The sequence below is a fragment of the Labrus mixtus genome, chromosome 24, assembly GCF_963584025.1.
Source record: "Labrus mixtus chromosome 24, fLabMix1.1, whole genome shotgun sequence".
Classification (NCBI taxonomy): Eukaryota; Metazoa; Chordata; class Actinopteri; order Labriformes; family Labridae; genus Labrus; species Labrus mixtus.
This window is the reverse complement of record NC_083635.1, coordinates 11,093,166-11,119,087: the sequence shown is the minus strand read 5'-3', so window position 1 is coordinate 11,119,087 and position 25,922 is coordinate 11,093,166. Positions and strand designations below refer to the sequence as shown.

General features: G+C 42.0%; 2 protein-coding genes across 2 annotated transcripts; both read right to left on the bottom strand.

Annotated features, from left to right (window-relative positions):
• Window positions 1–233: 233 nt before the first annotated feature.
• On the bottom strand, window positions 234–11,355 carry LOC132959313 (major facilitator superfamily domain-containing protein 6-A-like). Its single transcript, XM_061032216.1, has 7 exons — window positions 11,089–11,355; window positions 8,427–9,957; window positions 6,011–6,108; window positions 4,946–5,107; window positions 4,494–4,592; window positions 3,961–4,253; window positions 234–2,468 (listed from the first exon to the last, which is right to left on the bottom strand). The coding sequence occupies exons 2-7, from the start codon at window positions 9,953–9,955 to the stop codon at window positions 2,241–2,243; spliced, it is 2,409 nt and encodes an 802-aa protein (XP_060888199.1). The 5' UTR covers window positions 9,956–9,957; window positions 11,089–11,355; the 3' UTR covers window positions 234–2,240.
• A 2,005-nt stretch (window positions 11,356–13,360) lies between these two features.
• LOC132959786 (insulin-like growth factor-binding protein complex acid labile subunit) lies at window positions 13,361–16,218 on the bottom strand. The gene is made up of 2 exons (XM_061032982.1): window positions 16,049–16,218; window positions 13,361–14,863 (listed from the first exon to the last, which is right to left on the bottom strand). Exon 2 carries the CDS (start codon window positions 14,841–14,843, stop codon window positions 13,776–13,778), a length of 1,068 nt encoding a protein of 355 aa, XP_060888965.1. The 5' UTR covers window positions 14,844–14,863; window positions 16,049–16,218; the 3' UTR covers window positions 13,361–13,775.
• Window positions 16,219–25,922: the final 9,704 nt, after the last annotated feature.

Below are 25,922 nucleotides of genomic sequence, written 5' to 3'. Positions count from 1 at the left end.
GAACGAGAGGCATTTTAATTTTTTGTTTACACTTTTTCCGATTTAATTTCCTGTAAACAGAATTTCTTCATCTATTTCTATTTCCGAGGGTTTTTTCCGGACCAGAGGACACAAATAAATACACTGAATACTGGGAATTGTTTGGCATGAAGAGATGAGAGTAAATATAGCGAGAGGATTATTGGCAGCTTCAATAGAAAAATATTGGAATCAGGCTTTAAAAGGAGCCTCAGTTTGCTGTGTGGAGTGTTTTAATGTAGGAGGAAAGAAATCAAGTCAGAAGCTTCAAGGTTTGACAAAACGTTTCAAAGAGGCACTTCTTCATCAGCGTGCTCAGAGGTTTAGACGCACAAATCTCGAGTTTTATTGTACAAGTGACGACACCTGAAACAAAAAGGAAAAGGTCAAACCTCCATGTTTTAAACACGTTAATACTCCATATACAAGAATATCTCAACACAACGTTTCTTAACCAATAGGGATCAATGGTGTCGAGAGCGAGGACTCGTACAACGTAAATCACAGTATGGCGGCACCCACAGCGCCCCCCCCCCACAGGAGCGGCGCTTCTTCACAACGGAGATAATCCATGTCAGGATTTTTCTGAGTCGATATTGATTAGAGGAAATAAAATTATTGCAATGCACTGATGAATGGATTATTTACTCAGCCTTATTAACGAGCTGCTTCTGGAGTTTCAAACCACAAACGAAGAGAAACTCACTTTCTTCTTCGCGGTGTGTTGAGACGTTTAAATCAAAGCTTTTAACGGGTTTTGGGCGGTTGAAATTAGAAACAGTTTGAGGACAGTTTTGTCATTTGATGCATTTTAATTTAGATCAATTTAAGACTTCCTTTAAAACCAAAGATTCCAGTTTAGGACAAGTTTTAAAACGATTCAATCTTTGTTATTTTAATTTTCGAAAGTATAAAAAATAAAGACGCTTTAAAATAAAAACCTTCAGATTTTCAGTCAAATTTTAAGCCAAAAGCTACAAAAAGAGTGAACGAGAGAGAGAGAGAGCGCGGTCTAAATTGCACAAAAAAATTTGGTACTGAATTATTACCAACTTATTTGTGTAATTCAGACATTGTGCCGACGTCTGCTTACACTTTGTGTGAATTAAAAACAACAAATTAACCAATTTGAGGTGTCAAGGAACTTCTTCGACGCTGTGGGATCGAAACAGGAATCAATATCGTTAGATTTTTGGAGAATCATATCTAAGATTAAAAGTCTGTTATCATGGCAACGTCCAACCTGCCAAAGTGTTAACGTCTAACGGTAAAGAAAGCAAACAAGAAGCTCCTGTTTGAAGGATTTACCGATGAGTGAAGAAAAGCATGTTGGCTCGTAACCTCACTTATCATCCTGCCATCTTTCAAACGGGAGCTTCTCTGAGGGATTGATTTTTTTAACCACAAACGGTAAAACAGGAGGTTAAAGAAACATTCCTAATGAAATAATAATAAGCTGATACTTAAAATGGAGTTATAAATCTGTTAAGTTATGGTTTCGTAAAAAGCTGAAGAGTTTGATTCAGACTTCCATGGTTTAGTTCAGTTGAGTTGATTAAAGTCACTCATCGTTGAATCCGAGCTGATCAAACTTCACCTACTTCACACTTTTAGCCCTTTTCAATCTAAAAACTGTGCGGCAAAAAGCTTTGGGTCTTTTGTTTCCAAGTCATTCAAACATCCCTAAAATGTTCCTATTTCTAATTCTTTTTAAAAAAGTGTTTTCATATGATCAGCATGTGCTGGCCGCCAATTTACAACAGCAGCTGTCCCTTTAAAGAAAGTCAAAGTGCTAAGTTCGCAACACCGTTATAAGTTAATTAAGTTAATAACTTAACAAGAGGCACATAGTTTTCATACATTTGAAGGGTGTCCTTCACACTTCACTTGTAAAGGGCAGTTAATTTAGTGCACAAGGCTCCCTGGTGAAAAAACACCACCACACACACCTCCAGGTTCATCCAGATGTTCAACCCAAACCCCCCTTTGCAAAGACATCCACTAATACAAGTTATCAGTCTTTTAAAAATGAGTTACCGTACTCTCATTTTGACATTTTCAGCCTCAATGATCAGAAGGAATGCTCACACTGATTCAGTAAAAAGGTTCTGACTGTAGCTGTAACTCAGATTTTAAGAGTGAGTTAGAGACGCCTTGTTCTGATGGATGTGTCTGCAGTGATAAAAGCCCAGAGAGATTTAAATAGTCTATAAGTTAAACAGTCACACTGTGTTTTCTTCTGCTGTGAACGCCGGGTTTTCTTGAGGCCCTCCTCTGTCTGAGGATGGCTTTGTTTGGTCTTTGTCTTTGTCAGAGTCTGAGGGTGCTGCTGGCTGGGCGGTGTTTGCTTGTGTGGGCGATTCTGAGGTGGGTGGAGGATCTGTGCCGTCATCGCTCGAGTTTCTGCGTGATGTCGCCAGCGAGTTGGAATCCGTCTGCTCCTCAGGTACCTGGCAACAAAAACAAACAAACAATAATAATGGCAGCTGAGTTTTGCAAAGTCTACCACCAACAACTTTAAAATAAATGAGAGTAATTATATCAAAACTAGGCTAAAACAAAGAGCTACCTTCTGCTTTGTGACTAACTACGAGCTTAAACAAAATCTACTTCTATGATCTTTAAGCTAACATGTTAGCCTCTACTAGCTAGGTTAACCTTGGGGCGACATCATTATACAAAAACTAACTCTGACTTAGATTTTAAGAACAGAAAAACTTCCCTGATGTCTGCACTACTCTGCCTACATCTCGACCATCTTCATCTGAAATCCTCAGCACTTCGCCAACATGGCCGCCAGAGGGAGGGAGGGGCGGGGTGACATCAGCAGGGGGATATTTCATACAGGCATGCCGTGCAGTGCAAATGACGTCAGGAAAAACAGGCGTGGGAAGGTCGCAAAACACACAGACACATACAGTATGCATGCATGTACACTCCCACATACCACACACACACTTCAGACCACACACACACTTCACACCACACAGGTATAGATGAGTCACCGCGTGCATGAACACACACACACACACCAAAGGAAACCCCCCACGCACACACACGGTAGTTTTCCGTTAGCACACACAAACGGCTCACCTTTCTTTAGAGCGTGTGTGTGTGTGTGGGCAGCAGGTTAGAGGAGGAAGTGACGGAAAGTTCAAGTTAGTGGAAGTCAAACACATTAAACGACCATTATTATTATTATATTATTATGCAGTATAGATTCTATTTTCCTGTAACACATCAGAGTTAAGCCCTGGTTTTTGTTTTGTCTCTTTAGTAAATATTCTCTGTTTTTAAGTCAGAAATGTCCTAAAAGAGACACCGTACTGAGGATCAAGGCTTTCATTTGACACTTCAACTTTAGGAAGTATATACATTTATATATCACATATCTGAGGTCATGAGTCAATCACATCATGAGTAAGCAAAAAAAACTCTGAATTTCTGTCATCAGTAATCATCGTGAGTATATTTATGTATAGCTGAACATCTTCCCGCTGTAGACCGTTACTGTCATAAATGTCTCACCTTCGCTCTCCCACACTGGAGATGCAAATGGGACAGACCCAGTTAGAAGGGAATTATTATGGATAACACTTTATGTTTAAGTATACCATCTCTGTTTGTTTAATGCTAGGTAGAATCCAAACACACCAAAGTTTTAGAAAACACCTATACCATAAGACATGTGCGTAGAAGAGCAAAACATCTGTCTAAAGTTGGAAACAATCAGCTGCAAACTGTCTTTGTTTGTGCAGTTTAGACAGTTAGCAGCTGATAGCATTTTTGTTACTATGGCAACAACAGTTTGATTTTTAATAGAATCTTAGTGAAGTTTAAAATTCTGGTGTAGTGAAAACCTCTCATGGTCAAAGCATTTCCTCATCTCTGCCTCTTTGTATTTAAGTACTGAACGTGTTTTGAGTTTGTGTTCTTGTGTACCTGCAGCGGGTGAGTTTCTGGTGGGGGTCCGCTGCCCTTTTTCAAATTCATCATCTCTCTGATTTGGAAGATTGCAAAGGCGACTGTGACCCAGGGGGCGCCGGAGAGCACCCAGGCCGGCCTGCTCACGTCCTCCTGCTCCTCCTGGTGTTTGGTCTTCAAGACGGGCTGCACGGCGGCCTGACGGGTCGGGGTGAGGCTACCCACATCGTTCTGGCTTTGCACCAGGTCGATGGTGGCGATGGGGACCGGGCTGGAGGGAACGGGGATGTTCTCTGCCAACATTTTGTCCTCTGAGGAAGAAGAAGAAGAAGAAACAAGCATTGAAAAACAAGCTGATTTAGGAACAGTTTTTATTTTATTTACAGACACCGTTAAACTCCTTTTCCTTTAAATGAGATGTGCAGTTTTGTGCATGTTGATTTCCTGTGTGTTGTAATGAGTGATTCACATCTTGCATCATATTTGAATCGGGTGCCTGATAACTAGACATAAGACAAACTGTGAGTTTGGATGTAAATAGTGTTTCCCACCTTTCCCCTCCGTCTCTCCAGTAAGACACTGGATGAAGGAGAAGATGAGGAGGATGACGAGGGACGCCATGCCGATTCCTCTGAACGTGGCGGCAGCACCTTAAAAGAAGAAGAAAATAAAATACAGACGTCATCAGGAGGAAAACTCAAAGACGTCATTTTTTAAAGGTTCATCTTTGGGGCTTTTTATCCTTTTTTTTTTGGAGATAGGGACAAGGATAGAGTCAGAAATGAGAGAGAGAGAGCGGGGAATGACGTGCAGGAAAGGAGCCACAGGCCGGATTCAAACCCGGGTCGCCAGCTTGGAGGACCATAGCCTCACTAGGCTACCGGCGCCCCCAAAGACGTCATTAAAGTGTAGAATTACATATGATTTAATCTGAAAATGTCAAGTTTTTTCTCCTGGAGGTCGTAAAACAGACAGAAAAAAATGCAGCCTCATCCCGTCTTACCAAAGAAGTTGACGAAGACTCCTCCCATCATGGCTCCGCAGCCTCGGCCCAGTCCGAGGTGAAGGCCCTGCAGGATTCCCTGTGCAGACGTCCTCAGAGCTGGAGGAACCGCAGCACTCAGGTAGGAGATACAGGCTGCCCAAACTGAGGCGTGCGTCACACCTGGGGGACAGACAAAGGGTCACAGCTGGAGGAACTACTCGCTGAATCTCTGCTTGAGTAATTACAGAGGCTGCACATTACCAGCTACACAGGATTGTTTGCAATGCTTTAAAATAATAATATGTTTAGTAAGTGCTCATTACATTTACTCGTGTGTTTTCTAAAGCTGCAGAAATTCTTATCCGTTATCAGCTCAGACTGGAGGTTGGCACACACACAGTTTTAGACTTTTTGATTGTTTTACGGCCGGTTTCACGTCAAAACAGTCGCAGAAACATTCAACTTGTTTTCACTTGTTTGTTCTGGGAGGCGTCTGTGTTTCCTCAGGGTGGACTTCTCAAACAAACCAAATGAGATTCTCAGAGCTCTCACTTCATTTCTTTACTTGTTATTATCCACTGCTTTCACTTTTATTGTTCTGGGTCTTGTCTACAGCACTGATTAGAGGATAAATCAGAGGATACAAGGCATGTATCTGTTCATATTTGAAAACAGGCAGTTCTCTTTTTTAATTCAACCTTCAATGGTGCAAATTTCCCCAGACAACTATCACTGGTTTAGTTTTGAATCTGCAGTTAAAAGCAAAGTCTCTTTCCTTTCATATCTGTTGATTCAGATTTGATTGTGTTAAAACTCAAGAGGGCGACCACATGAATGAGCTATGCCAACATCCTAAGAGGTAAATGTGCTCATACTGCAGCTGTTTGACTAATTAACACGCGTCCTGCAGAGGCACAAAGTTCATCCCAGTGTTTCTAAAGCTTCATCACTCCTGCAGGCTATCAGGAGGAAAAAGGCCGTCTGATAAGCGTCCTGTTGGACAAACACGGTGAGGTTCCTGTGCTGTCCCCTGGGTCCTAGTTTCCTAAACTCTCCAGACAGAGAGAGATGGAGAAACGTTACCTTGAAGGACCTCCATGGGCAGGACAATCCAGGCGTTCTCCAGGTAGGAGATGTACAGGTAGCGAGCTGTGTTGCAGGCCAGGCCGATGTAGAGCACCCTGAGAGAGAAAACATGGAGGAGGAAAGCAACAGAATTTATTTATTACAGGAACCAAATGTTCAGTCTGAACAGCAGCATAGTTCCTTGACTGGATTTGTGTTGGGGCTGCAAAATTGTTATTATTATTAAAGTCTGTTTTTATCAGAACAAACACTAAAGTGTAACATTTAGATGCTGTGACAGATTACTATATTATCTAAGAAAAAATAAAAATGAAACACCAAAAAGATAATAAAAAAAAGAAACTCAAACACGGTCAGAAACAGAGAATGTTTCCATATCAGCAGGAGGATCTCATGCTCTCATGTGTGAGAGGATGTGACGCCCTGCTTAAATTAAACTTCCTGTTTTACTGGAAAGTCTAAACCATTTCGCGTCTCTTTATAAAGTCGATGAGAGGAACGTTAATAAGTCACCTCAGACTGCTCGTGTCCTCTGTTGACCCTGAAAGCTTCGGAAACATCATCTGCTGCCACTTTAAAGCTTTTAGAAAGTGTACACTTCATCCAGCAGAAAACAGTGCCCAACAAGTGCATCACATCCTTCTGTTTGTTTAGTGAACACTACAGAGCAGATGTTTTTGTAAGGATTAGTAGGAGACAAAGGGCTCGGAGCAGAGAGAGTCACAGACAGCTTTTCATTTTATAAAAGGATGTCATTAAACTTAAAATGATTCAATCTGTTATTTTAATAACTGATCCAAAAGTAATAAAACATTAAAAATAAATAAATTCAGATCTTCAGTCTTATTTTAATGCAAAGCTGCTGCAAGTGACAGAAAGAGAGCAGTGATCATCCACGAAGCTGTAAAAGTTATTCTTAACTGCATGTTATGCCCACCAAATTAAACTAAATCAAGAACTGTCTCAGTCTATTCATCTCACTTCAGTCTTTTTGTTTCTACACAATGGCCAACACTGTGATCAAAGTAAAACCCTGCAAAACGCTGCATGAAATTCCCAATCTGATCTGTTGGTATTTCAGTCTAATCGAACTTGAACATGAATTTTCAACAATGCAACTTGTTCAAAATGAATTATGCAACCCCTTCAGTAATTAAAAAAATCACATTTTCTATTTAAATAATCAAAATGTTGATACTGGGCAGCCATGAGACGATACTATATAACCACACAAAATACCGCGACACTGCTGCTGTTGACTTCTACAATGAGACGTGTTTGTAATCTCATATTATTGAAATGATCTCATTGAATTTCAAGGACTAAATGCTGCAAAGTTGCCATTGTTATCTGATGAGTGTTAGCATTGTTAGCTTGTTGTTATTCCTGTTGGACCTTACAGCCACCTGCTAACAACATTATCTTAATGCTGCTGGCTCTTAGCTAAGAGTTAATGTCTTATTTTGTTTGTATAAGCAAACTTGTCAGGGCAGTTAGAAACTGAGTCATAACTAATTGAATCTTAAATGCTCACATTATTATACTAAGGATTTAAAATGATTCCTGTTTTTCCAGAGAGAGAGAGCCTCTGCTGTCATGTGTCTTTTCTGTGTGTGTGCTCAGTAAACGTTCTCTCGATGAACAAACACTGAGTGTAATCCTGCTGATGAACTAATGAACGCTCTGAGGGTGTGTCGTGTCAGATCCGTTTGTTTGTCCTGGAGAGAGCAAAGAGGTTCTTTGAATGACAAAACAGGAACATCTAAAAAAGTCAGCAACCTTTGAATCTTTAGGCAGAAGTAAACCAACAAAACTTTACATGGAGGATAGAGGACACAGGTTAGAGCTTCTTCATCGATTTGGTGCAGAATTAAGTATCGTTGCTTTATGTGACCACAGAAAGAGGAGGAGCACAAATAAGACGATTCACAAACCAACCTCATAATGAGACCGCACTGTTGCAGCTTAAAGCCACAGAAACAAAACTAGTTTTTTCCACTCTGTCTACAGGTGTTTAAAAGTTTGCTGAGCAGGTACAGAGCTGCAGCCTGGAGGCCTCGCTCTGAAATCTAACACTGTGATCTCAAATGTCCTCGCTGCCTGCGAGGTCTGAGAGTCCGGCCCCTGGGTCTCGACTCTGACTGAAACCCTGATCATCAATGACACCATTGTCTCAGTCACTCCTCTCTATCCTGCTACTGCAGAGAGCAGGATGGATTTAACAGCTCAGTTTGAGGCACAGAGAGGCTTTAAGAAGTTAATTATCAGACTGGCACGGGCAGGACTTTTCTTAAAGAGTTTTGCAACACTTGTTTCAACATCATTTCTACATTAACTCTTAAATATGATCTAAACAAGGATTAAGGTTGTAAATCCATATTTTGAATGCAACATAACCTCTCGGTTGTCTTACCTGACATGTCCGACCAGCTCGATGAACTTGTGGCTGGTGAAGTAGGCAGCGAGTTCTGAGATGTGGCTCAGGACTGAGCAGACACCGAATAGGGTGGTGGTCCCCTTCAGGTCCTCCAAGTGCCAGTACAGGAAGGTGAAGACAAAGCCGTAGCCGAAGCCCATGAACCAGGCGACAAAGAGGACGGAGCTGTACTGCACGCTGCACAGGAGCTTCAGGAGGTCGCTGTAGTGGAACTCCTGAGCCGTGTGGGGGCTGATGGGAGTCTGGTCGGTAGAGCTAGACTCAGGTAAAGCTCTTGGCGGGATGTCCGCCTCCGCCACTACTCCCTCAGGGAGCTCATGAATGTAGTCTGCACCCTTTTCAAAGTAGAACTGCGTGGCCACGATGAAGGCCACACCCATCAACACGCCAAAGACGATGAAGGCAATTTGGTAGTTGTGGAGACGGAAGTCTGGGACAATGCAGCCCACGACATCGAACTTCACCGTGATGTGCGTGTGGTCGATCCAAATCCCCACTAACAGCATGGCCAGACCCCAACCCAGCGAGCCCCACATCCTCTGCAGGCCGTAACGGTCCCGGGCTTTGCCAAGGTAGTGCAGGGTGACCGTGTCCACGATGGTGACGGCCGGCGCGCTGAAGAACTCCCCCACGATGATGACGAGCAGGATGAGCAGGAAGATGGTCTCCACCTGGTCCTGGTTGTAGATGATCTGGTAGTCCTTGGCTTTGGTAGGAGCAGGTGGCTTGGTGGTGGTGGTGGTTGTGGTCGTGGTGAGGATGGTGGTGTTGTTTGGTGTTGTCTTTGTTGGGTTAACAAGCGTGATGGGAGTAGGGGTGGTGGCGTTGTCGTCTACACTTCGAGCGTGCCTGAGCTGGACACTGAAATAGGAATCCAGGAGCTCAGGAAGGTCTAGAAAGCTCCGGCGTCTCCTCGTGCGGTTGGTGGAGTTGCTCTGCTGAGTGATGTTACCAATCAGAGGAGTCGTCGTCAGAGGTGCCAACGTCGTCAATGAAGCACCTTTCTCCTCGCACTTCATCTCGGCTGGTTTGACAAAGCCGATGCCACAGTTGAACACCAGCCAGCAAAAGACAGAAAACAGCAGCACCGCCTTCCCTTTCTTAAAGCGGTCCGCCACCACTCCCCAGAAGGGGGCGCTGCAGAACTCAATGAAGTAACGAATGCCGACGAGCAGCCCGCTGCGGCTGGGAGACATGCCGAGCTGTTTGTAGTAGACGGCGAGCAGAGGGTGCAGCGAGCCGTAGGCGGCGTAGAAGAAGAAGTAGAAGACTTTGGAGATGAGGAGGTGGCTGTTGATGCGGAGGCATATCCTCTCACAGCAGTCTATGGAGTCTGGATTTGAAGGATGCGGCTCTTCAGGCGCTTCCGAGATGTGCGCTGGTGCTGCAGAGTCGCCCCCCTGCGGCTGTATCGACAGAGTGTTGAACGGCTCGGCCAACACATACTTCCTTTTCTGGTCCTCCTCATCGTCTGTCAGGATGGCAACCTTGTCGTCAGCTGCCATATCTGGAAGATAAGGAAATGAGAGCCTTTAACAAGCAAATGATGCAGAATCCACTCTTCAGCCAGCAGCTTGGTCTGCTCTGTAGCGTGTTTGGCAGGAAACCTACAGGAGCAGTAAATCTGTATAAATCGCTCTTAAGCTAAATGTTTGCTGTACAAAGTCATTACATTTATTTATTTTTTTAGATATTACCAAATTGTTACTGTAAAAAGCACTCAAATCTGCTCAGATCTGCTACTTCATAACATTTTGAGCTACCTGAGTCTAAGATTGATTGAATTATAAAGTATTAAAATACAACTTTAAGAGCTGCAAAAACTTCTCATATGAAAAGAACAAAATTAGATTATTTTTCAGCTTTTTTGGCTGCGCAGGTACATAAAAAAAACAGTTTGATACAGTACAGAAGAAAATGTGTAACTGCTAAAATCGGATACAATAAAAGGTCACACAAATGTTTAACTGCGGTTTTCAGCAGTTTGTGGAGTGTCTCTTATAATCAATTCTAGGTTTAATAGTTCCTCATTGTTTTGTTTTTTAGGTCAGCACCTCATCTGACGTTGTCTGGATGCAGGGAAATAAGTAACATTACATTTCTTTCTGTCTGGGACCATGTTATGATCTTTGGTAGTCCCATTACCTCAGACTGATACACAGCACTATGTCATGAGGACGTTAAAATCGATCTTGAAAGCATTAATGATCATTAAAGCCTCCCACAATACCAATACTACCTTATAATCAATGACAAATCAGTGACACGCTGTCAAGTCAAATGAGTCTCCGGCGGCCGCTGAAAGCCCTCGGACCCCAGTTTGGAAACCGTCTGTCCGTCACTGACTGTCACTGAAGCTCCTATGCGGAAGTCATTGGCATCTTGAACAAAGCTGCTGTTTATTTAACACGTAAAACTCGCCAAATTCAACACATTTCAAGGGCAAATTGTAGAAAATCATCTTAAATGGCGTAGCTTATTCAGAAAACAATATTAACCATTTAAACAGGCGGGAAATATCTCAACCGTTTTATCTCTAACGTTGTAACCTCAATTTAAGTCTTTAAAACGTAATTTCTAAAATACTCAACGTCAACAAAACTGAACTTTTAAAAGATAATATAATTAGTGTCCTTACCTGCTCAGGTCACCGCTCCCATTAAATTATGACTGCGCAGTTTCTCCTGAATTTCTCTCTTCTCGGTCGGACATTTTTCACATAAAACCGTTCATCATCACTACTTTTAATTCACGGATAATGTTGTAATTTAGCGAAATGTTTCCATGTTTAAATTCAAAGTGAAAAGAGAGTGTTTGACCGGCTCGTTTCTCTTTGTACTGAGAACAACAGCAGCCCGTCTAACCGGAGCTCCCACCTGTCTCCACACACATCCGTCAAGTCCGCCATGGTGGATAGTACAGCTTCCGGAAGACGCCTACAAAATAAAATCCATTGTTTTTAAATGATTGTTATTATTGGAGGAATTTATGTCACAAATCCTAAAAATTGTGTTAAACCGTCTCTGGAATCTATGTGTTAATCCTGGCCAGGCTTCAAGAGCTTAAGTTAATCAGGAGCTGGTTAAATGCATAAACATGAACACGGTCTCAGTGACGTCACAGATTGGTTTCTGGAGCAGACTTATCGTCGGCTTTTGTCCATCGGTGGAAGTCTTCATATTGGATATTACATATCAGCCACGCCACCTTCTATAAATAACTATTTATCTTCTTAAAATTAAAATTGATGAGTTACAAAGAAATTCAGCCCCTGTGTGCCGATCTAATTATATTCAGAGTTGGACAAAATATTTTTTTTTAAACCAGGCTTTGTTTATTTAAAAATTGGCTTTTTTTGTGTGTTTGACTTTTGCAGCCAGCGGCAAGTGAACACTCGAGGAGTTTTGGCACTTTTGCATATGCTTCACAAGAGGTTGCCACTTGGATAAATGTTAGTTTATGCTGCTATCTTATTGACCAAAGATACATTTTTGATAATTTCTGTAACTAATTATGCATTCAAAGATGCAAAGGAGCACAAAAAAAGACTCAAATTAAACGCGTCTCTGTTTGATAATAGAAATGATGAATCCAGTATTTCATGAAGTTATTCCATCAGAGCCTTGTTTACCTTCTTGCTCTTGCAAGAAGAGAACAACACTTCTATTTACTCACATTTATTTAATGTTTAAAAAAACTGCATCCTGTATCTCTCAACTCTGCTTTCTTTAACGCAGGTTCCGCAACATTTTAACAGTTTTCATCATATTTTATGGTTCTTAATGTTCTTTTTGCATTTTTTGTTTCATTAACTATTTTATCTTACCTCTTAATATTCCTGTTTTGTTTGTATCTGTTTGATTCTGTATGTGCTCCATTTTCTGTAACTCAGCGCCAATTAATAAATAAAATAAATGACTAATATTCAATGTAAATAATGAAAAGAGATTACCAGTAATTCTTCTGGAGCACTTTGTCCTTTATACTGTTTCTCAGCGCCTAGGTGTAGACAAGGTGCCTTTTATTTTGTGTGTATCTGTTACTGTCCTGTCCTGCAGTGATGCACCTTGACGCAGCCGAGCGGCTCCGCCTGAAGGTCTCCAGAGTCTAAATTAAAGGGGAAACACCATTAATCACACATGAACTAATCACACATGAAAACATTCCCGTACTTCACATCAGAGTGCAGATTGCAGACTCTGGTTCACGTCGCCATGGGAACATCAGAGAATAAATAAAAACATGAACATAAATAAATAAAATTAAATCAATAGAGCATTAAACTCAGCGCAGAGCAGCACAGATGAAGCAGAAGTCTCTGCAGCGATATTATGGGAATACATTAGCTTTCAATATGATATCAACGTTTATAATTATGACATCACTAACATCAATCATACAGATAAATATGAAACTGACTTGTCTGCTCATGAGGAGGTTAGGGAGACGTTAATTCAGCTGCTTACAGTTTTACTCCTTGGATTTTAACTAATCTAATGTTCCAGGTTTTTATACCTGCTTTACAAGGCAGGTCACATTTTATGTAACAAAAATATAAAGTATTTTGTTTATTTTAAAACCAAAAGAGAAAGAAAACATGTCATCAGAGCTGCATCAATATTCATATTATTGTTTTTGTGAAAACATCTTCTCACTGTTTCCCTGCAGAATCATCTCACCACATTCAGTGTAAAGAAACCTGCAGCTGAGTATAATTAACACCAATTTTCACATTGGGTGTAGTGCCAGGAAACAACAAACCCCACCCATCTGGTGTTTCAGCAACATCAGATTACATTTCATAAATGCTTTCCACTGCAGTAAGCATGCTTTACCTGCAGAGGGCGCTGTACACCTCTGTTTCACACTGACACGCTGGATGTTTTAAATGAAGTTTCAGACAAATAAAATGTCAGCACACTATTTAATGGTTTCCAAACATGAGGTCACATCAGGAGCGTTAACAACACAGGCTGCTGCAATCGCACAACATCCATTATCATACAGAAGAAAGTTCAAAACATTTAAAGATGAGATGCTAGATGATTTACAACTTAAGTTTTTTGGGAGAAACGTCAGTCTGCTACATTTCAAATAATATATCTTTTTGTTATCATGAAGCAGATGTTTGAGAATAATCCTTCACGTACAGAGTTTTTTGTTTATTTTTCAGCAGCTGTAAAATCGGTCAAAATGGGCAGCTGATGACAAAAATCTCTTTCAAGGAGTGCAGATGTTCATTAAGGCTGCCATCTTTAATCTTGTGTCTGTGTCGTAAAGTAGAAAGATATGAAGAAAGTGAAATGAGAGAAGAAAAAAGACGTTTCAATAGTCCGACTCATCTGAAATCTGTCCTTGCTGTGTCCAGTGCTTCTTCTTCTTCTTCTTCTTCCTCTTCCTCTCGCCCATCAGCATGGCAGCCAGCACTGTTGTAACCACGGTGATGGTGATGATGAGCACGGTGACCGTCTCGGCGAGGCACAGCTCCGTGTCCACGTCCATCAGCCGGTAGTCTTTGAGGACAAGCGGCTCCTTGCAGGTCAGGTTGTAGTAGTCATCCAGGAAAAGCCTCTGGATGCTGCGCAGCTTCCGGAAAACTCTCTGTAGGTCGCAGTCGCAGTTCCAGGGGTTCCCCTCCAGCAGGATGTGGGTGCTGTACGTGTGGATGCTCAGGAATGTTTTGAAGTCAAGCGTGGACATCTGGTTGTCGGCCAGGTTAAGTAAGGTCATGCTGGTGAGAGGCTTGAAGACGCCCAACTCTGTCTCGTGGATCTGGTTCCCGGCCAGGTTGAGGACTTCTAGGGAACGTAGCATGGAGAAGATCCCACTCTTCAAAGAGGTCAGCTGGTTGCCCTGCAGGTGGAGCTGCCGCAGGCTGCTCATGGAGGAGAACGACCTCACCTGGATGGAGTGGATGCTGTTACGGGAAAGGTTTAACCTCTGCAGGCCGTCCAGGTGCAAGAAGCTCTGACTGTTCAGGCTGCTCAGACGGTTGTGGGAGAGCTGCAGCTCCCTCAGGAGGGCCAGGCCCAATGAGAAACCCTCCGTCAGGGTGGAGATCCGGTTCCAGCTCAGGTCCAGTTTCTGCAGGAACTCCAGCTGAGAGAAGCTGCCGTCCTCCACCACGCTGATGTTGTTGTTCTGCAGCAAGAGGACTCGCAGCTTTCGGTTTTTGCTGAAGGAGCGTTCATGGATGACGGAGATGCTGTTGTCCGACAGATCCAGGAGCTCAGTGTTGGGTGGGACTCTGCTGGGCAGGTGGGTGAAGCGAGCTCTGGAGCAGATGGTGAACTTCAGATCTCCTTGACAGTCACAGCCCTGCCTGCACCTGCTGCTGTTAAACCTGGAGGAGGCCTCCGTCACCAGCAGGAGGAAGAACAGCAGCTCCTTCATTGTCCCAAAGCTCTCTGAAACTGTAAAACAAAAGGCAGTTAAAGCAGCTGTTGTGAAATAATTTAAGAACAGTTCTCATCTATAGCAGAGGATTCTAACTTTGTGTGTACAGAGAACTGACGGACATGTGACAAGTGCTGCATGCAAGGCTAATGACTCAAATAGTTCCTGACTTCCTTCTAGAGATCATATGTGATGACATTTTATGCACAGGTAGAGGACACAGAGCTCAAAAGGAGCACTACATGGATCCATGTATTATTCTTTTAACACAAATACTCAAAAAAAATAAAAATAATAATTTTAAAAAATCAGCGGTGTGGGAGGATGAGTCCTTTAAAAACTGCAAGTAAACTCCCACACACTGTCGAACTTTCAAATGTATATTTATTGGCAACATAGCAACAGTGAAACAGTGCCAATAGAGTGAGACAGTGTGGGAGTTTACTTTCCATTTTTAACAGATATATAAAAATTAAACATCAATATATTAAATATATTTAGCCTTTTCTCATCCTTTTTGAAGAGTCCTCAGAATATCACAACACGTTACACAAATACATTCTGTTGAGATAATACAGAAAGCAGTTAATCTAACACAGCAACATGTGCTTCAAAGTGCATTAGTGCTCACAAGAGCTCGTATTATTCCCTCAGTCGTCACAGAAGTCTTAGTGAACTGCTGAACCTCTGAAGGATTTAACATTTAGAAGATGTTTTATTCACTGTTAAGATTAAATAAATGCATGACAGGGTTTTTATTTGAAACATGCATGATCAAAAAAATACAGAATATATATTTTGGTTTCATAGAAATGGTTTTCATCACACTCTAGTTTAGCCTTTAAAAGCTTGATTAAGTCTATAGTTGTGTTAATGCAACAGGTTTTAGAGTCTGAAACGTAGCGTACATAGAGGTATTAAATAGTCCTCTTAATGCCTGGGAGGTCAAAGCCAGCTTCTTTTAAATCATTCATTAAAACACTAAGGATTTTAAAATACTTTTTCTTTGCTTATGGCGTCCTAACAAAAGGATAATGTTATAATGACACATTTACTTTAACAAAACCTCAAAGTCAGCAGACGTAGCAGTTCAAAGATGAAGATAAAAAGAGCTACAGGTGTTTTTTTTCCTGCTTTTTAAAAAGAATAAAAGCCTCACTCAGCCTTCTCTGTTAGTTTAGTGTTTGAAGTTTTTGTCTTACCTGCAGCTGCTCCTGTGTTTCCGTCTGTTTCACCTCCTGACAGCCGTCAACAAGCAGCGGGCCGCAGGTGCAAACTGGACATGATGGAGGCGAGGGAGGAGGCGCGGGATGTCGCAGCTCGGGGAAGAAGAGGCTGACGAGCGACACCACAAAGACAGAGGGATGGAAAGAGACACAGAAGGGGGGGGGGGGGAGGGGAGGGGATGCTTGTCAATTATTCACCAGGCAGCGCGGCGGCAGTGGGAGGGGGTTAACAGGGTTGACGAGGGGAGCTGTGAGAGATTGAAGCCGATGTGAGCCACAGAGCGACCATTAGAAGGTCTGGACAGATTTGATAGATCACAGGCGGACAGGGAGGTGTTTATCTCCAGGTTGTTCATAGATTTATTTCTAATCACAGAACAAGCCAGTGGGCGGTTTGTACAGCGTGATATCACTTTCATCTTTGAGCTTTTGTTTCTGTTAAAGCTTTAGGACAATGTTTGATGTCATATTTATGAATTTTTGATTTGCTCCATTAGTTCATGAAAGCTAAAATCTAAAATCTAAACACCTTCAGATTTAAATGAAACATATCAGGCAGCACAAAGATGTAAACAAAACGTTCTGCGCCAAGTTTTTAACACGTTTATAATCTTATACAAACACAGTGTGTGTTTTCTAGCCTTGTGTGAGTATTTTGATCTTTGACCTTTTGTGATAAACAAACATTTGTCTGCCTCATGATTTATTTATGGTGACTATGTTGGATAAAAAACAAATGTAACATTAAACTAAAAGTAAATATTAAATGGCATACAATAAAGAAACCCCTGAAACACAAAACATAAAAACGTTTACTGCTTCAAACATGTTCTCCTCCTGATGCAGCAGCTGCAGCTCCTCACAGACAACAGAAGTCCAGATGTGACGTTATTTATTCTGATCTGTAGGATGAAGCGGAGATGTATGGGATAGATGATGAGGGGACATGGAGGTCTCTGAGAGAAAGATTACACTAATACGTCCAAATCCCTCCGGCCCAGATAAAGCACTCTGCCGTCACCGTCCACCTCCGGAAAATGAGGAGTCAGAGCTTCGACTGCAGCTTTTTAACCTAAATTCTGTTTCTATTTTTAGATCAGATCCGAGTCAAACATGTCCAGACTTCTCTGGTTTTTGAAGGGGGACACAGAGGATGTCACATTGTTCCTCAAACACGTGGTGCGTTCAAGATCTTTTATGTTTCAGTACTTTTTATTCTACTCACAATTCTGTGAAGCCACGTTCCATTCCTTAATGTTTGATTATAATACTCCATAACAAGCAGATCTCTTGCAGAATTGGCTGTATGTAAGGATTATGAACAAGCTGTACTTTAGGTATCAAAATGTAAAGTTCTTAATGCAGACCAGGGAACGTGTTGGTATTGTATTGTGTACCTCTTTGTGGCTTATAGCTCGTTGTTGTGTTTCTGCAGATGAACTTAGAGAACACCTGTCAGTGTGAGCAGGACTCTCTCTTCTTCTTCTTCTTCTTCTGTTCATGTTGTCACTGTCACATCACTGCTCACGCTCAGTTCTTCTTCTGTTGTTGGACAAAGAACATACACACATTTCAGTGCAATCACAAAAAGGAGAATAGTTTGTGGTCAGTTGTGTCTTCAGACGGTGTCAGTGATGGTACAGTCATGTTTCCTCTCACAGATATCTGGTGTCTGCTCGGATCGGGTTTCAGCTCGGCCTGAATAATCGTGCTGCACAATGACAACAGCTGGAAACAACTTCTTTGTTTCACTGAGGTCGTTTTGACTCATTTTAGATATTGAAGTACTTTAAGGTATCATAAATGTACGAGTGATTATCCTCCTGCAGACGGTGTCAGTAAATAAAGTCCTCAGTCACTGACAGTATCATGCAGTGTGTGTGTTTCCTGCAGCGTACCACAGAGCAGGAGGATTAGAGTGAGACAGAACCTCACTGTAAGTGAAGCTCATGAAAGCTGCTTCAGTCTCAGTGAAGACGCTAATCGTTAATCCCCGTGGACGAGGATTATTCTCCGTGCTCTGCTGCTGCTGGAACATTAAAGTCACAGGGTTAGGGTTAGGGTTAGGGTATGGTAAGGGTTAGGGGATACACAGCATCTTCTTTGTCTTGTTTAATATTTAGGGATATGTTTCTTCCTGTTTGTAGGATCTTTTACATCATTAAAGTCATGATTTTAAACACTTATCAAAGATATGAACCACAAGATCTTTTATAAACGAATGATGTCAGATATGGATGTTAAATTAAACAAGATATACATATATATATTAAAGATTTATTCTGGGGATTGATTAGGAAACAAGGGAGAGAGTGCGGGGCATGGCAAGAAGGAAAGGAGCCACAGGTTGGACCCGAACCCAGAGGACCACAGACCCGGACATGGGGTGCAACCTAACCACTAGGTCATCTGTACCCCAGTTTAAATTATCCAGTTTTAGTTCTATTAAACATCAACAGGAGCCACAGGAATCAGTTTTCCTCACCTTATCAGCAGGCCGAGAGCAGGTGAGGCTGCAGTGATGTCATCAGTCCGGCCAGTGTGCAGCATTCAAAGCAGCCAGCAGAGGGCGCCACAGGTCTGCTAAAATGAAGATATTAATTATAGGGAGCTAAATGTAAGTGAGATGTGTTAACACAGAAGCAGCCGTTATGAAAACTATTCAAAGAATGAGAGGAAAAAATACTGAATAAAAGTAATGAGAAGATTTAAAAGAAATAAATAACAAGATTTCAAATAACAGACTTAATAAAAGTATCAGAAAGTATCTTGAGTCATACATCTGATATAAATCTCTCATTTTATTTAAATGTAAAAAGTTTCAGTCGAGCTGTCAATCATCCGTCTGTCCGTCACTCACACCTCTGATCTACAACGCTGATTTAAACGTATTTACAAAACAACATTTGACTAAATCATTGTTGACGCGGAGCTTCTTCACAGAGCGGTGCAGTGACTCTGAAGGTGTGTGTACAAGCGTGCACAGTGTGTGTGTGTGTGACGGGTGGAGGTGTAAATGAGAAGCAGTGCAGCGTGGCGGCTTGTTAACGCCACTCCTTGGATGCAACCTGGCAGCTGTGACTCATCATACAGGTCAGATACAACACGGAGCAGTCGAAGCAGATTGTCCCTGCCCCGCTGCCCGGTGCTCAATCAGGTCCTCAGACGTGACAGCAGAAATATGACATGTGCGGTTAAATATAAAACCAGAATGTTTGACCTTCTGATTCCTCCGTCACAAACTGAAAAACAGAATTTGAGGCAATTCTCTGGAATCATCATCATCCTCATCATCAGCACTCTGAGTGTCACTGCTGTCACCCTGAGATGTCCGTCTCCATCATCACTGTCAGGATGGTTCTTTATCACCTCGTCAAACTTTTCATGTTGCTGCAGTGGCTCCTTCAAATGACTATTTCAACTACAACGTACTACTCAAAACCAAATGCTGCAAAACTACACAAACAACACTCGTCTAATACTCCTGCAGCTTTGCTACCAAAGGGGCGGCTGTGGCTCAGTGGTTGTCAGTCGTCTCTCAACTGGAACGTCCCGGGTTCGATCCCCAGCTCCTGCAGGCACACGTACGATGTCTCCTTGGGCAAGTCACTTAAAACCCAAGTTGCTCCTACTGCTTGGTCAGCAGGATTTTTTAAAACATTTGTTTGTTGAATGGAGGTTTGATCTATCACTCCTGATGCATTCAAGGACGTCAGGAATTTAAACAGTTTGGCTTTCGTGATGGGAGCCGGCTTGTCTTCACGGTGGATTGTTTTGCTGCATACACCAAAACCTGCTGATACCTGATAAGTCGATACTACTCGGCAGCAAACATACTACAAAAGTCCCGTCCTGCCTGTCCCGCGTGTGCAGATTCTATAACTTTATTCAGAATCTGTAAAACGAGATCACTGCTGCTACAACTCTGCCAGAGAAGCTCCACCGCACTGCGACTGTAACAACCACAGAAACTGACAGAACTACGACTGTTACTGGGACCTTTCACTCTCTGAAACCTGCCACCTGTGAGGGAGGAGTACTCTTCTTTCACCCTGACCTTTGTATGTGTGTGTGTGTTTCCAGACAAACCACAGTCGATAAAGAAAACACCTCCAGGGAAACTGTGTGTGTGTGTGTGTGTGTGTGAGGCACAGACACACTCGGTCTCCAGTGGTCTCTGGTTGTCAGTGTGGATCCATCAGACCAACAGGAGGGAGACCCTGACCTCCAAACCAACCAACACTCCTCACTTCTTCTTCTCTTCCTCTCTCTTTCTTCCTCGTCCTTCCTCCGTTTCATCTTCTTCTTCACACCTTTTATTCACACTTTGACTTCCAGTTATGTTTCATTTCTTCATCATGTGTGCTCCTCGGTTTCTCCTTTTTTTCTTGTCTCCTCTTTTCTCAGGATCCTCTTCCCCCTTTTTTTTTATCTCTTTGCAGTTCTCTTATCTCACCCCCATTTCATTCTTTAATTCCTGTGAACATTTCTCACATTTCCTTCTTAAACTTTCTCCTCTTTTCCCTTCACATCATTTATTTTCTACTTTTTCTCCTCTTCTTTCTTTGTCATCCCACAGATTTCTGCTCTTATCATTGCTTCTTCATTTTCTCTGCTGTAGACAATACTTTCTTCTTCTACTCCTTTTCTCCTATTGCCTCCATCTTTCCTCCTGACTTCTTTACTTTTCTCCTTGTTTCCTCGTCTTGTTCACACCTTCCTTGACTTCTGTTTGAACCTTTTTCTCCCTTCATTTACAGACTAACTTCTCTTTTTTTCTTCCGTTCTTGTCCTCCTCTGTCACCTCCTCCCCATCTCCTTTACTCGTCCTCTTCGTCTCCTTGAAGCCTCCTCTGGTTGTTTTTTCAGTATCTAGGTCGAGGCTGTGTTTCTGCTCTCTAGTAGTACACAAACACACACACATACACACACACGTAGTATTTTTGGCAGCTCAGTGTGTGATCGCCCCTTGAGATGTCAGAGCTTTTAGGTCAGGCGGATCTGTGAGCTTCAGCAGCTTCCTGGAAGAGCTGAAAAAAAGGAGCAGCAGGACGCCGAAAAAACTCTGAATAATTCAACATCATCATATCAAAGTCGACACAACAAACTATGAGGGCTGAAGAATCCTGTCGAATGAACACAAACTGCATTAAAGGATTATGTTTCATGTTCTGGTTAACCTGTTGGTCGTATGAGGGGGTTAGACTGACACTGCTGAGTCCATGGCAACAGAAAATACTGGATTCTGATTGGCTTAAAGATGTCGGTGGAGATTTTCCTTTTCTGATTATCTGAATATATCTTCATTAATCAGGCTATGGTCATGACTTCTTTAAGGAGGATAACTTTACAGAATAACTTGTAAGAAATATAAAGTTAAACTCACTGATGTCTGTCAAGTTTTCTTCAGGCGGGATCAGTTTTCAGCTTCTGGCATCGATATTTGACGACCTCTCCACCCGCCTCATCTGCCGGGGTGGACAAAACAAATGCGCTGATCAGACCTGTTTTGGCATATTGACATGAAGGAGAAGCTAATGGCAGCCGTGTCACCAACACACACACACACACACACACACACACACACACACACACACAGCTGGATGGTGTGTGTGTCTGAAGTAGGGGGTTAAAGATCAAACCATGCGGTTGAAGGTGCTCAGTGAAGCGTCACAGAGAGAGAAAACACAGAGAAACGTTTTCCTGTCAAACAAAATCACAACAGAAAGTTAACAGAGTTCCTTCAGTCTGCAGCTGCACCCGTCATCTGTTTGTTTACATGCATGTGACATATTTACCTTCAACATTCAGCTTCTCCTTTTAAATCCTCATCAGACATCTGCTTATAGTTATACTGAGTGTATTTTATTATCTATCATTACTAATGTTGTTATCTGATGAAAACTGCACAAATTAACACATCAATCGAATGTTATCATCCTTAAATCAAAACCTAACTTCTGTTCTGTAGGACAGTTTGGATTAACATCTTTTTTGCAACTTTTAAGGCTCTTAATTACTACAACAGCTTTAATAATTTTACCAGATTCAGATGATTTATATATAATCCTTAGATATATATTCTCAGATTAAACTACTCAGCTCCTTATTTTAAAATGAAAATAACCCCAAACTTTAGCAGTTGAAACATTGATGAGATTATTTTCTAATAAATAAAAGATGTTTTAAAGCTGTCTTTAGAGTCCTTAAGTGACTTAAAAGCAGTTGATATCGTGATCTCTGTTTGGGTTTGCATCGAGCTGTCAGTCAAACTTCACATCCACAGAAACTCTGGTGGTTTGACCCGAGCTTCACACTGAGGTCGAACCCTGCAGGCTCCACAATGACACTCTGAAAAGGTCAGGACATTCAACCTCACACACACACACACACACACTGGAAGTTTGGTGACCTTTTAGTTCTATGTTGATTTGGACCGCCTGCGATTACTGCAGGTATTTATGAAAGAGGCCGAAAACTGGCACAAAACCATCAAACTCTGTAACCAGCATCCGTTCGATCTGAAGGAGGTGATGCAGTTTTATTATCTGTTGAAGAAGTGTGAAGCATTGATTGGGAACTGTCCTCCCTCGCTGATAGAGGTGAAGAAGTTATTAAAACTCAAGACACCTGGACATTTTTAATCAAAGTATTTTATCTTAATCATCTCTGGCTGTGAAATAAGTTTTTATCTGACATGAAAAGCATCTTTTCTTTATGAACAAAATCAATCTCCTGGTAATGACTCGTTTGAAGTAAGTACCTTAGTCTTAAATTAATGAAATTAGTTTCTCTGTAAGCTGTTGTCCTTGTAAAAATATGAAGGCACCACCTTAGCTACTTTGCAGTTATTTAGAGTAGCTAATGGTTTGATAAGGATCTGTTGTATTAAGCCCTGCCTTTAGTCAAAGCTGTGTGTCGGAGCAAGCCTGCAGGGAGTCAAAGCTCACATCTGGGTTACGGTGATGGGAGATGGAGGTGGTGGGGGAGGTGTCTCCTCCCTAAAAGCCTCCCCGCATGTTCACACCGGCCATTAGCTCACTGTTTAAACCTTTCTGACAGCTTACACTGCACTCTGCTCGGCCGTCTGGACCTTTCTGTGTCACAAATTAAGCAAGAGCGAAGGTGGGAAGAACAAATCTTAATTCTCGATCATTAATAGATGTCCGATTCCCTCGTTCATCTTTATTTATTTATGGGTTTTTTTGTCAGAAAAACTGTTGTCGTAAAGTGCTACCACAAATAAAAGTTCATGTTTATTATTTATCGTGTTTAAGATCGCTGTTTTACCTTCATGCAGGAGGCAGAGAGCAGGAAGTGCAGGAGTCTGGAGGTAATGCACATTGACATACCGATGGTGGAGACAGGGTGTGTGTAAAGAGAGAGACCGAAAGAGAGAGAGTGAGAGAGAGAGAGAGAGAGAGAGTGAGGGAGAGAGTAAGAAAGTAAGACCGAAAGAGAGAGAGAGAGAGAGAGAGATCTTCATAGAGACGAATGAAATGGAAAAAATGAATAGTACCGTACTTGGAAAGACAAATGGATGTGTGAGAAATCAACAGGTGACACTTCAGGAGATCGTTGTGATTTCTAAAATATCAGAGCTTTACATTTTGTTCGTTAGACTGAAGCAGGGTCGTCATGTTACCAGACTTTTACACTTCTCTACGATTCTAGTAAAAATGAAACGATAATGATGACTGCTTCATTACCATGGCAACGAAAGTCAAAGATCTCGGCACCCAGTATCAGATAATTTCTTGTTTTTAATGACCAAAAACTAGACAACGCCTGTGTTAATTGCACAAACACAAAATTGTACAGCCAAGACAAAGCTCTCTCTCTCTCTCTTTCACTTTGGTAAAAATATGACTGAAGATCTGTAGTTTTATTTTTTTAAACTTTGATACCTTCTTATCCAAGTTTTCAAACTTTAAAAAACCTCAGACTGAGGATCAGAAGGAATTTCATGAGCTAAAAGACAAATAATAAATACAACCTTTAAACGATCGTTGTGTTCTGTCTTGTTTGGATATCAGGCGTTGTGTGAAAGAGAAAGTCGGTTCATGCAAAAAGAAAAATTAAATACCTGCTTGAGTATATCTGATGATCTTTCATTTACATATTCACTAAAACCCTCTGATGCATAAAAAAACATTTAAAAGTCTGATACGCAGCAGGTTTGGAGTGAGGTCCTGAGCGGTCTGAAAACAGGTCAGCTGCTCTCCCCTCGCTCACAGCGTCCATGTTTTCCATCAGGAAAAAGGTCTGAGTGGTTATAGATGGTTATTAAATATTTCAGATCTTTTCTGCACAGCTGGAGCGACACTGAGATTGAGGTGTTGAATATCTGATGTTTACAGTAACAGTCTTCTGCTTTAGATATTATTCAGTTAGCTTGATCTTGATTTAAACTTCAGGGTTAAGCTTGCAAGAATTTGACCGTCACAATGAAAAAGAAAAACAAATTGATCCCATGTTATGATTTCAAAATTTTTGCCCATCTTTTTTTCAGCATTTGCACGATTTAGCGACAGCATCATTGTTGTTCTAAGGGAAACAGGGTGTGTCTTGGTTTCCAGTTGCAGGTTGCAGTGAATTATCTCGCTATCAAACCCAATAACAGCATTTCTCAGGAGTTCTCAGCCGCTGCCTCATGGGTCTCCGTGAGGTTTGAGCACTCCCGGTGGGTCTCGCCGGCGGCCTGCGGTGGAGGACTGTGCGACGCAGCTGCCCAAGGAAGCTAAAGTGGGACACACAACATCTTGCTTGGATGATTGATCACGTCACAAGCGGGCAAAGTTAACCGGCTGAAGACTGCGGGAGAAGAAAAACTCTCATAAATGATTCGGGTCGCGTCATTAAAGATGCAACGTCAGCAGCAGACAGCGTTCTGCACTCGGACGAGGAAGCTTTTCCCTGCAGCTTCCTGGATGCTGGAATTCATCGTTTAGACACCGTGATTTAATTTCTTAAATATTATTTGTATGAATTAAGATTGCAAAGATGTAGAAATCAGATCCAGTGATCAGAAAGTGATGGACCTGAGGGAAGACAAAACCTTAGATGTAAACAAACAGGAGCATAAAATGTGACCTCCTTTCTCTAAGCCCACAAGGAAGAGGGAGGGTCGATCTTCTCCACAGCGAGTTCCTCAAGACGCGACGGGACTGGTTTGTTTTTTTTGCATTGTGAATCTCGTCATTTCAAACAGAATAGAAATGAAACCTCAAAGATCAAAATGGGGTCTAAGTTCTGTTTTACAGGAGACGTTTTATGCTTCATCCCGGCGTCGCTCTGTGACGTTTTAGTCTCCGGCCGATCGCCTCTGGTATCAGTGTGTGTTTGTTTGCTTTCAGTCGGGCGTGACTTCACACATCTGCTGGTGCAAAAAGCGTAAGAGCGGAGGTGTGGAGTGTGTGTGTGTGTGTGTTGATGGAAGGTTCAGCGACAGCAGCTAAAAGCATCCTCAGGTTGTTGGTGGCGTGCGTCACTTCAGTTTTATTTTTTGAAACCTCTGAGGTCCCATGATCCCATGATGACCCATCAACTAAAACTGAGGGTCTTTAATTTGACACTAGTTGATGTTGGAGTATTCTACCATCATCCATCATGTCTTCAAGTTTTCTGCCTTTAAGAGGGTCTTTGGGTGGAGTTTACAAATCTATTCCTTGGGTCTAAAAAAAGGTGCTGTGAGCGAGAGATAGAGTGAGAGAGAGAGAGATAGAGAGAGAGAGAGAGAGAGAGAGAGAGAGAGAGAGCACTGTCTTCATTTCACAATTTTATTGGCAATGTTTCAGTACCAGAACGTTGCCAATGTATTTGTGCAATGAAGACAGTGTGCAGGAGTTTG

Coding starts and splice junctions, on each gene's coding strand:
- LOC132959313 (XM_061032216.1), bottom strand. CDS start 9,955: ATGGCAGCTGACGACAAGGTTGCCATCCTGACAGACGATGAGGAGGAC. Junction 4,593..4,945: donor AGTCTTCGTCAACTTCTTTG/GTAAGACGGGAT, acceptor TCTTCTTTTAAG/GTGCTGCCGCCACGTTCAGA. Junction 4,254..4,493: donor TGGAGAGACGGAGGGGAAAG/GTGGGAAACACT, acceptor CTTCTTCCTCAG/AGGACAAAATGTTGGCAGAG.
- LOC132959786 (XM_061032982.1), bottom strand. CDS start 14,843: ATGAAGGAGCTGCTGTTCTTCCTCCTGCTGGTGACGGAGGCCTCCTCC.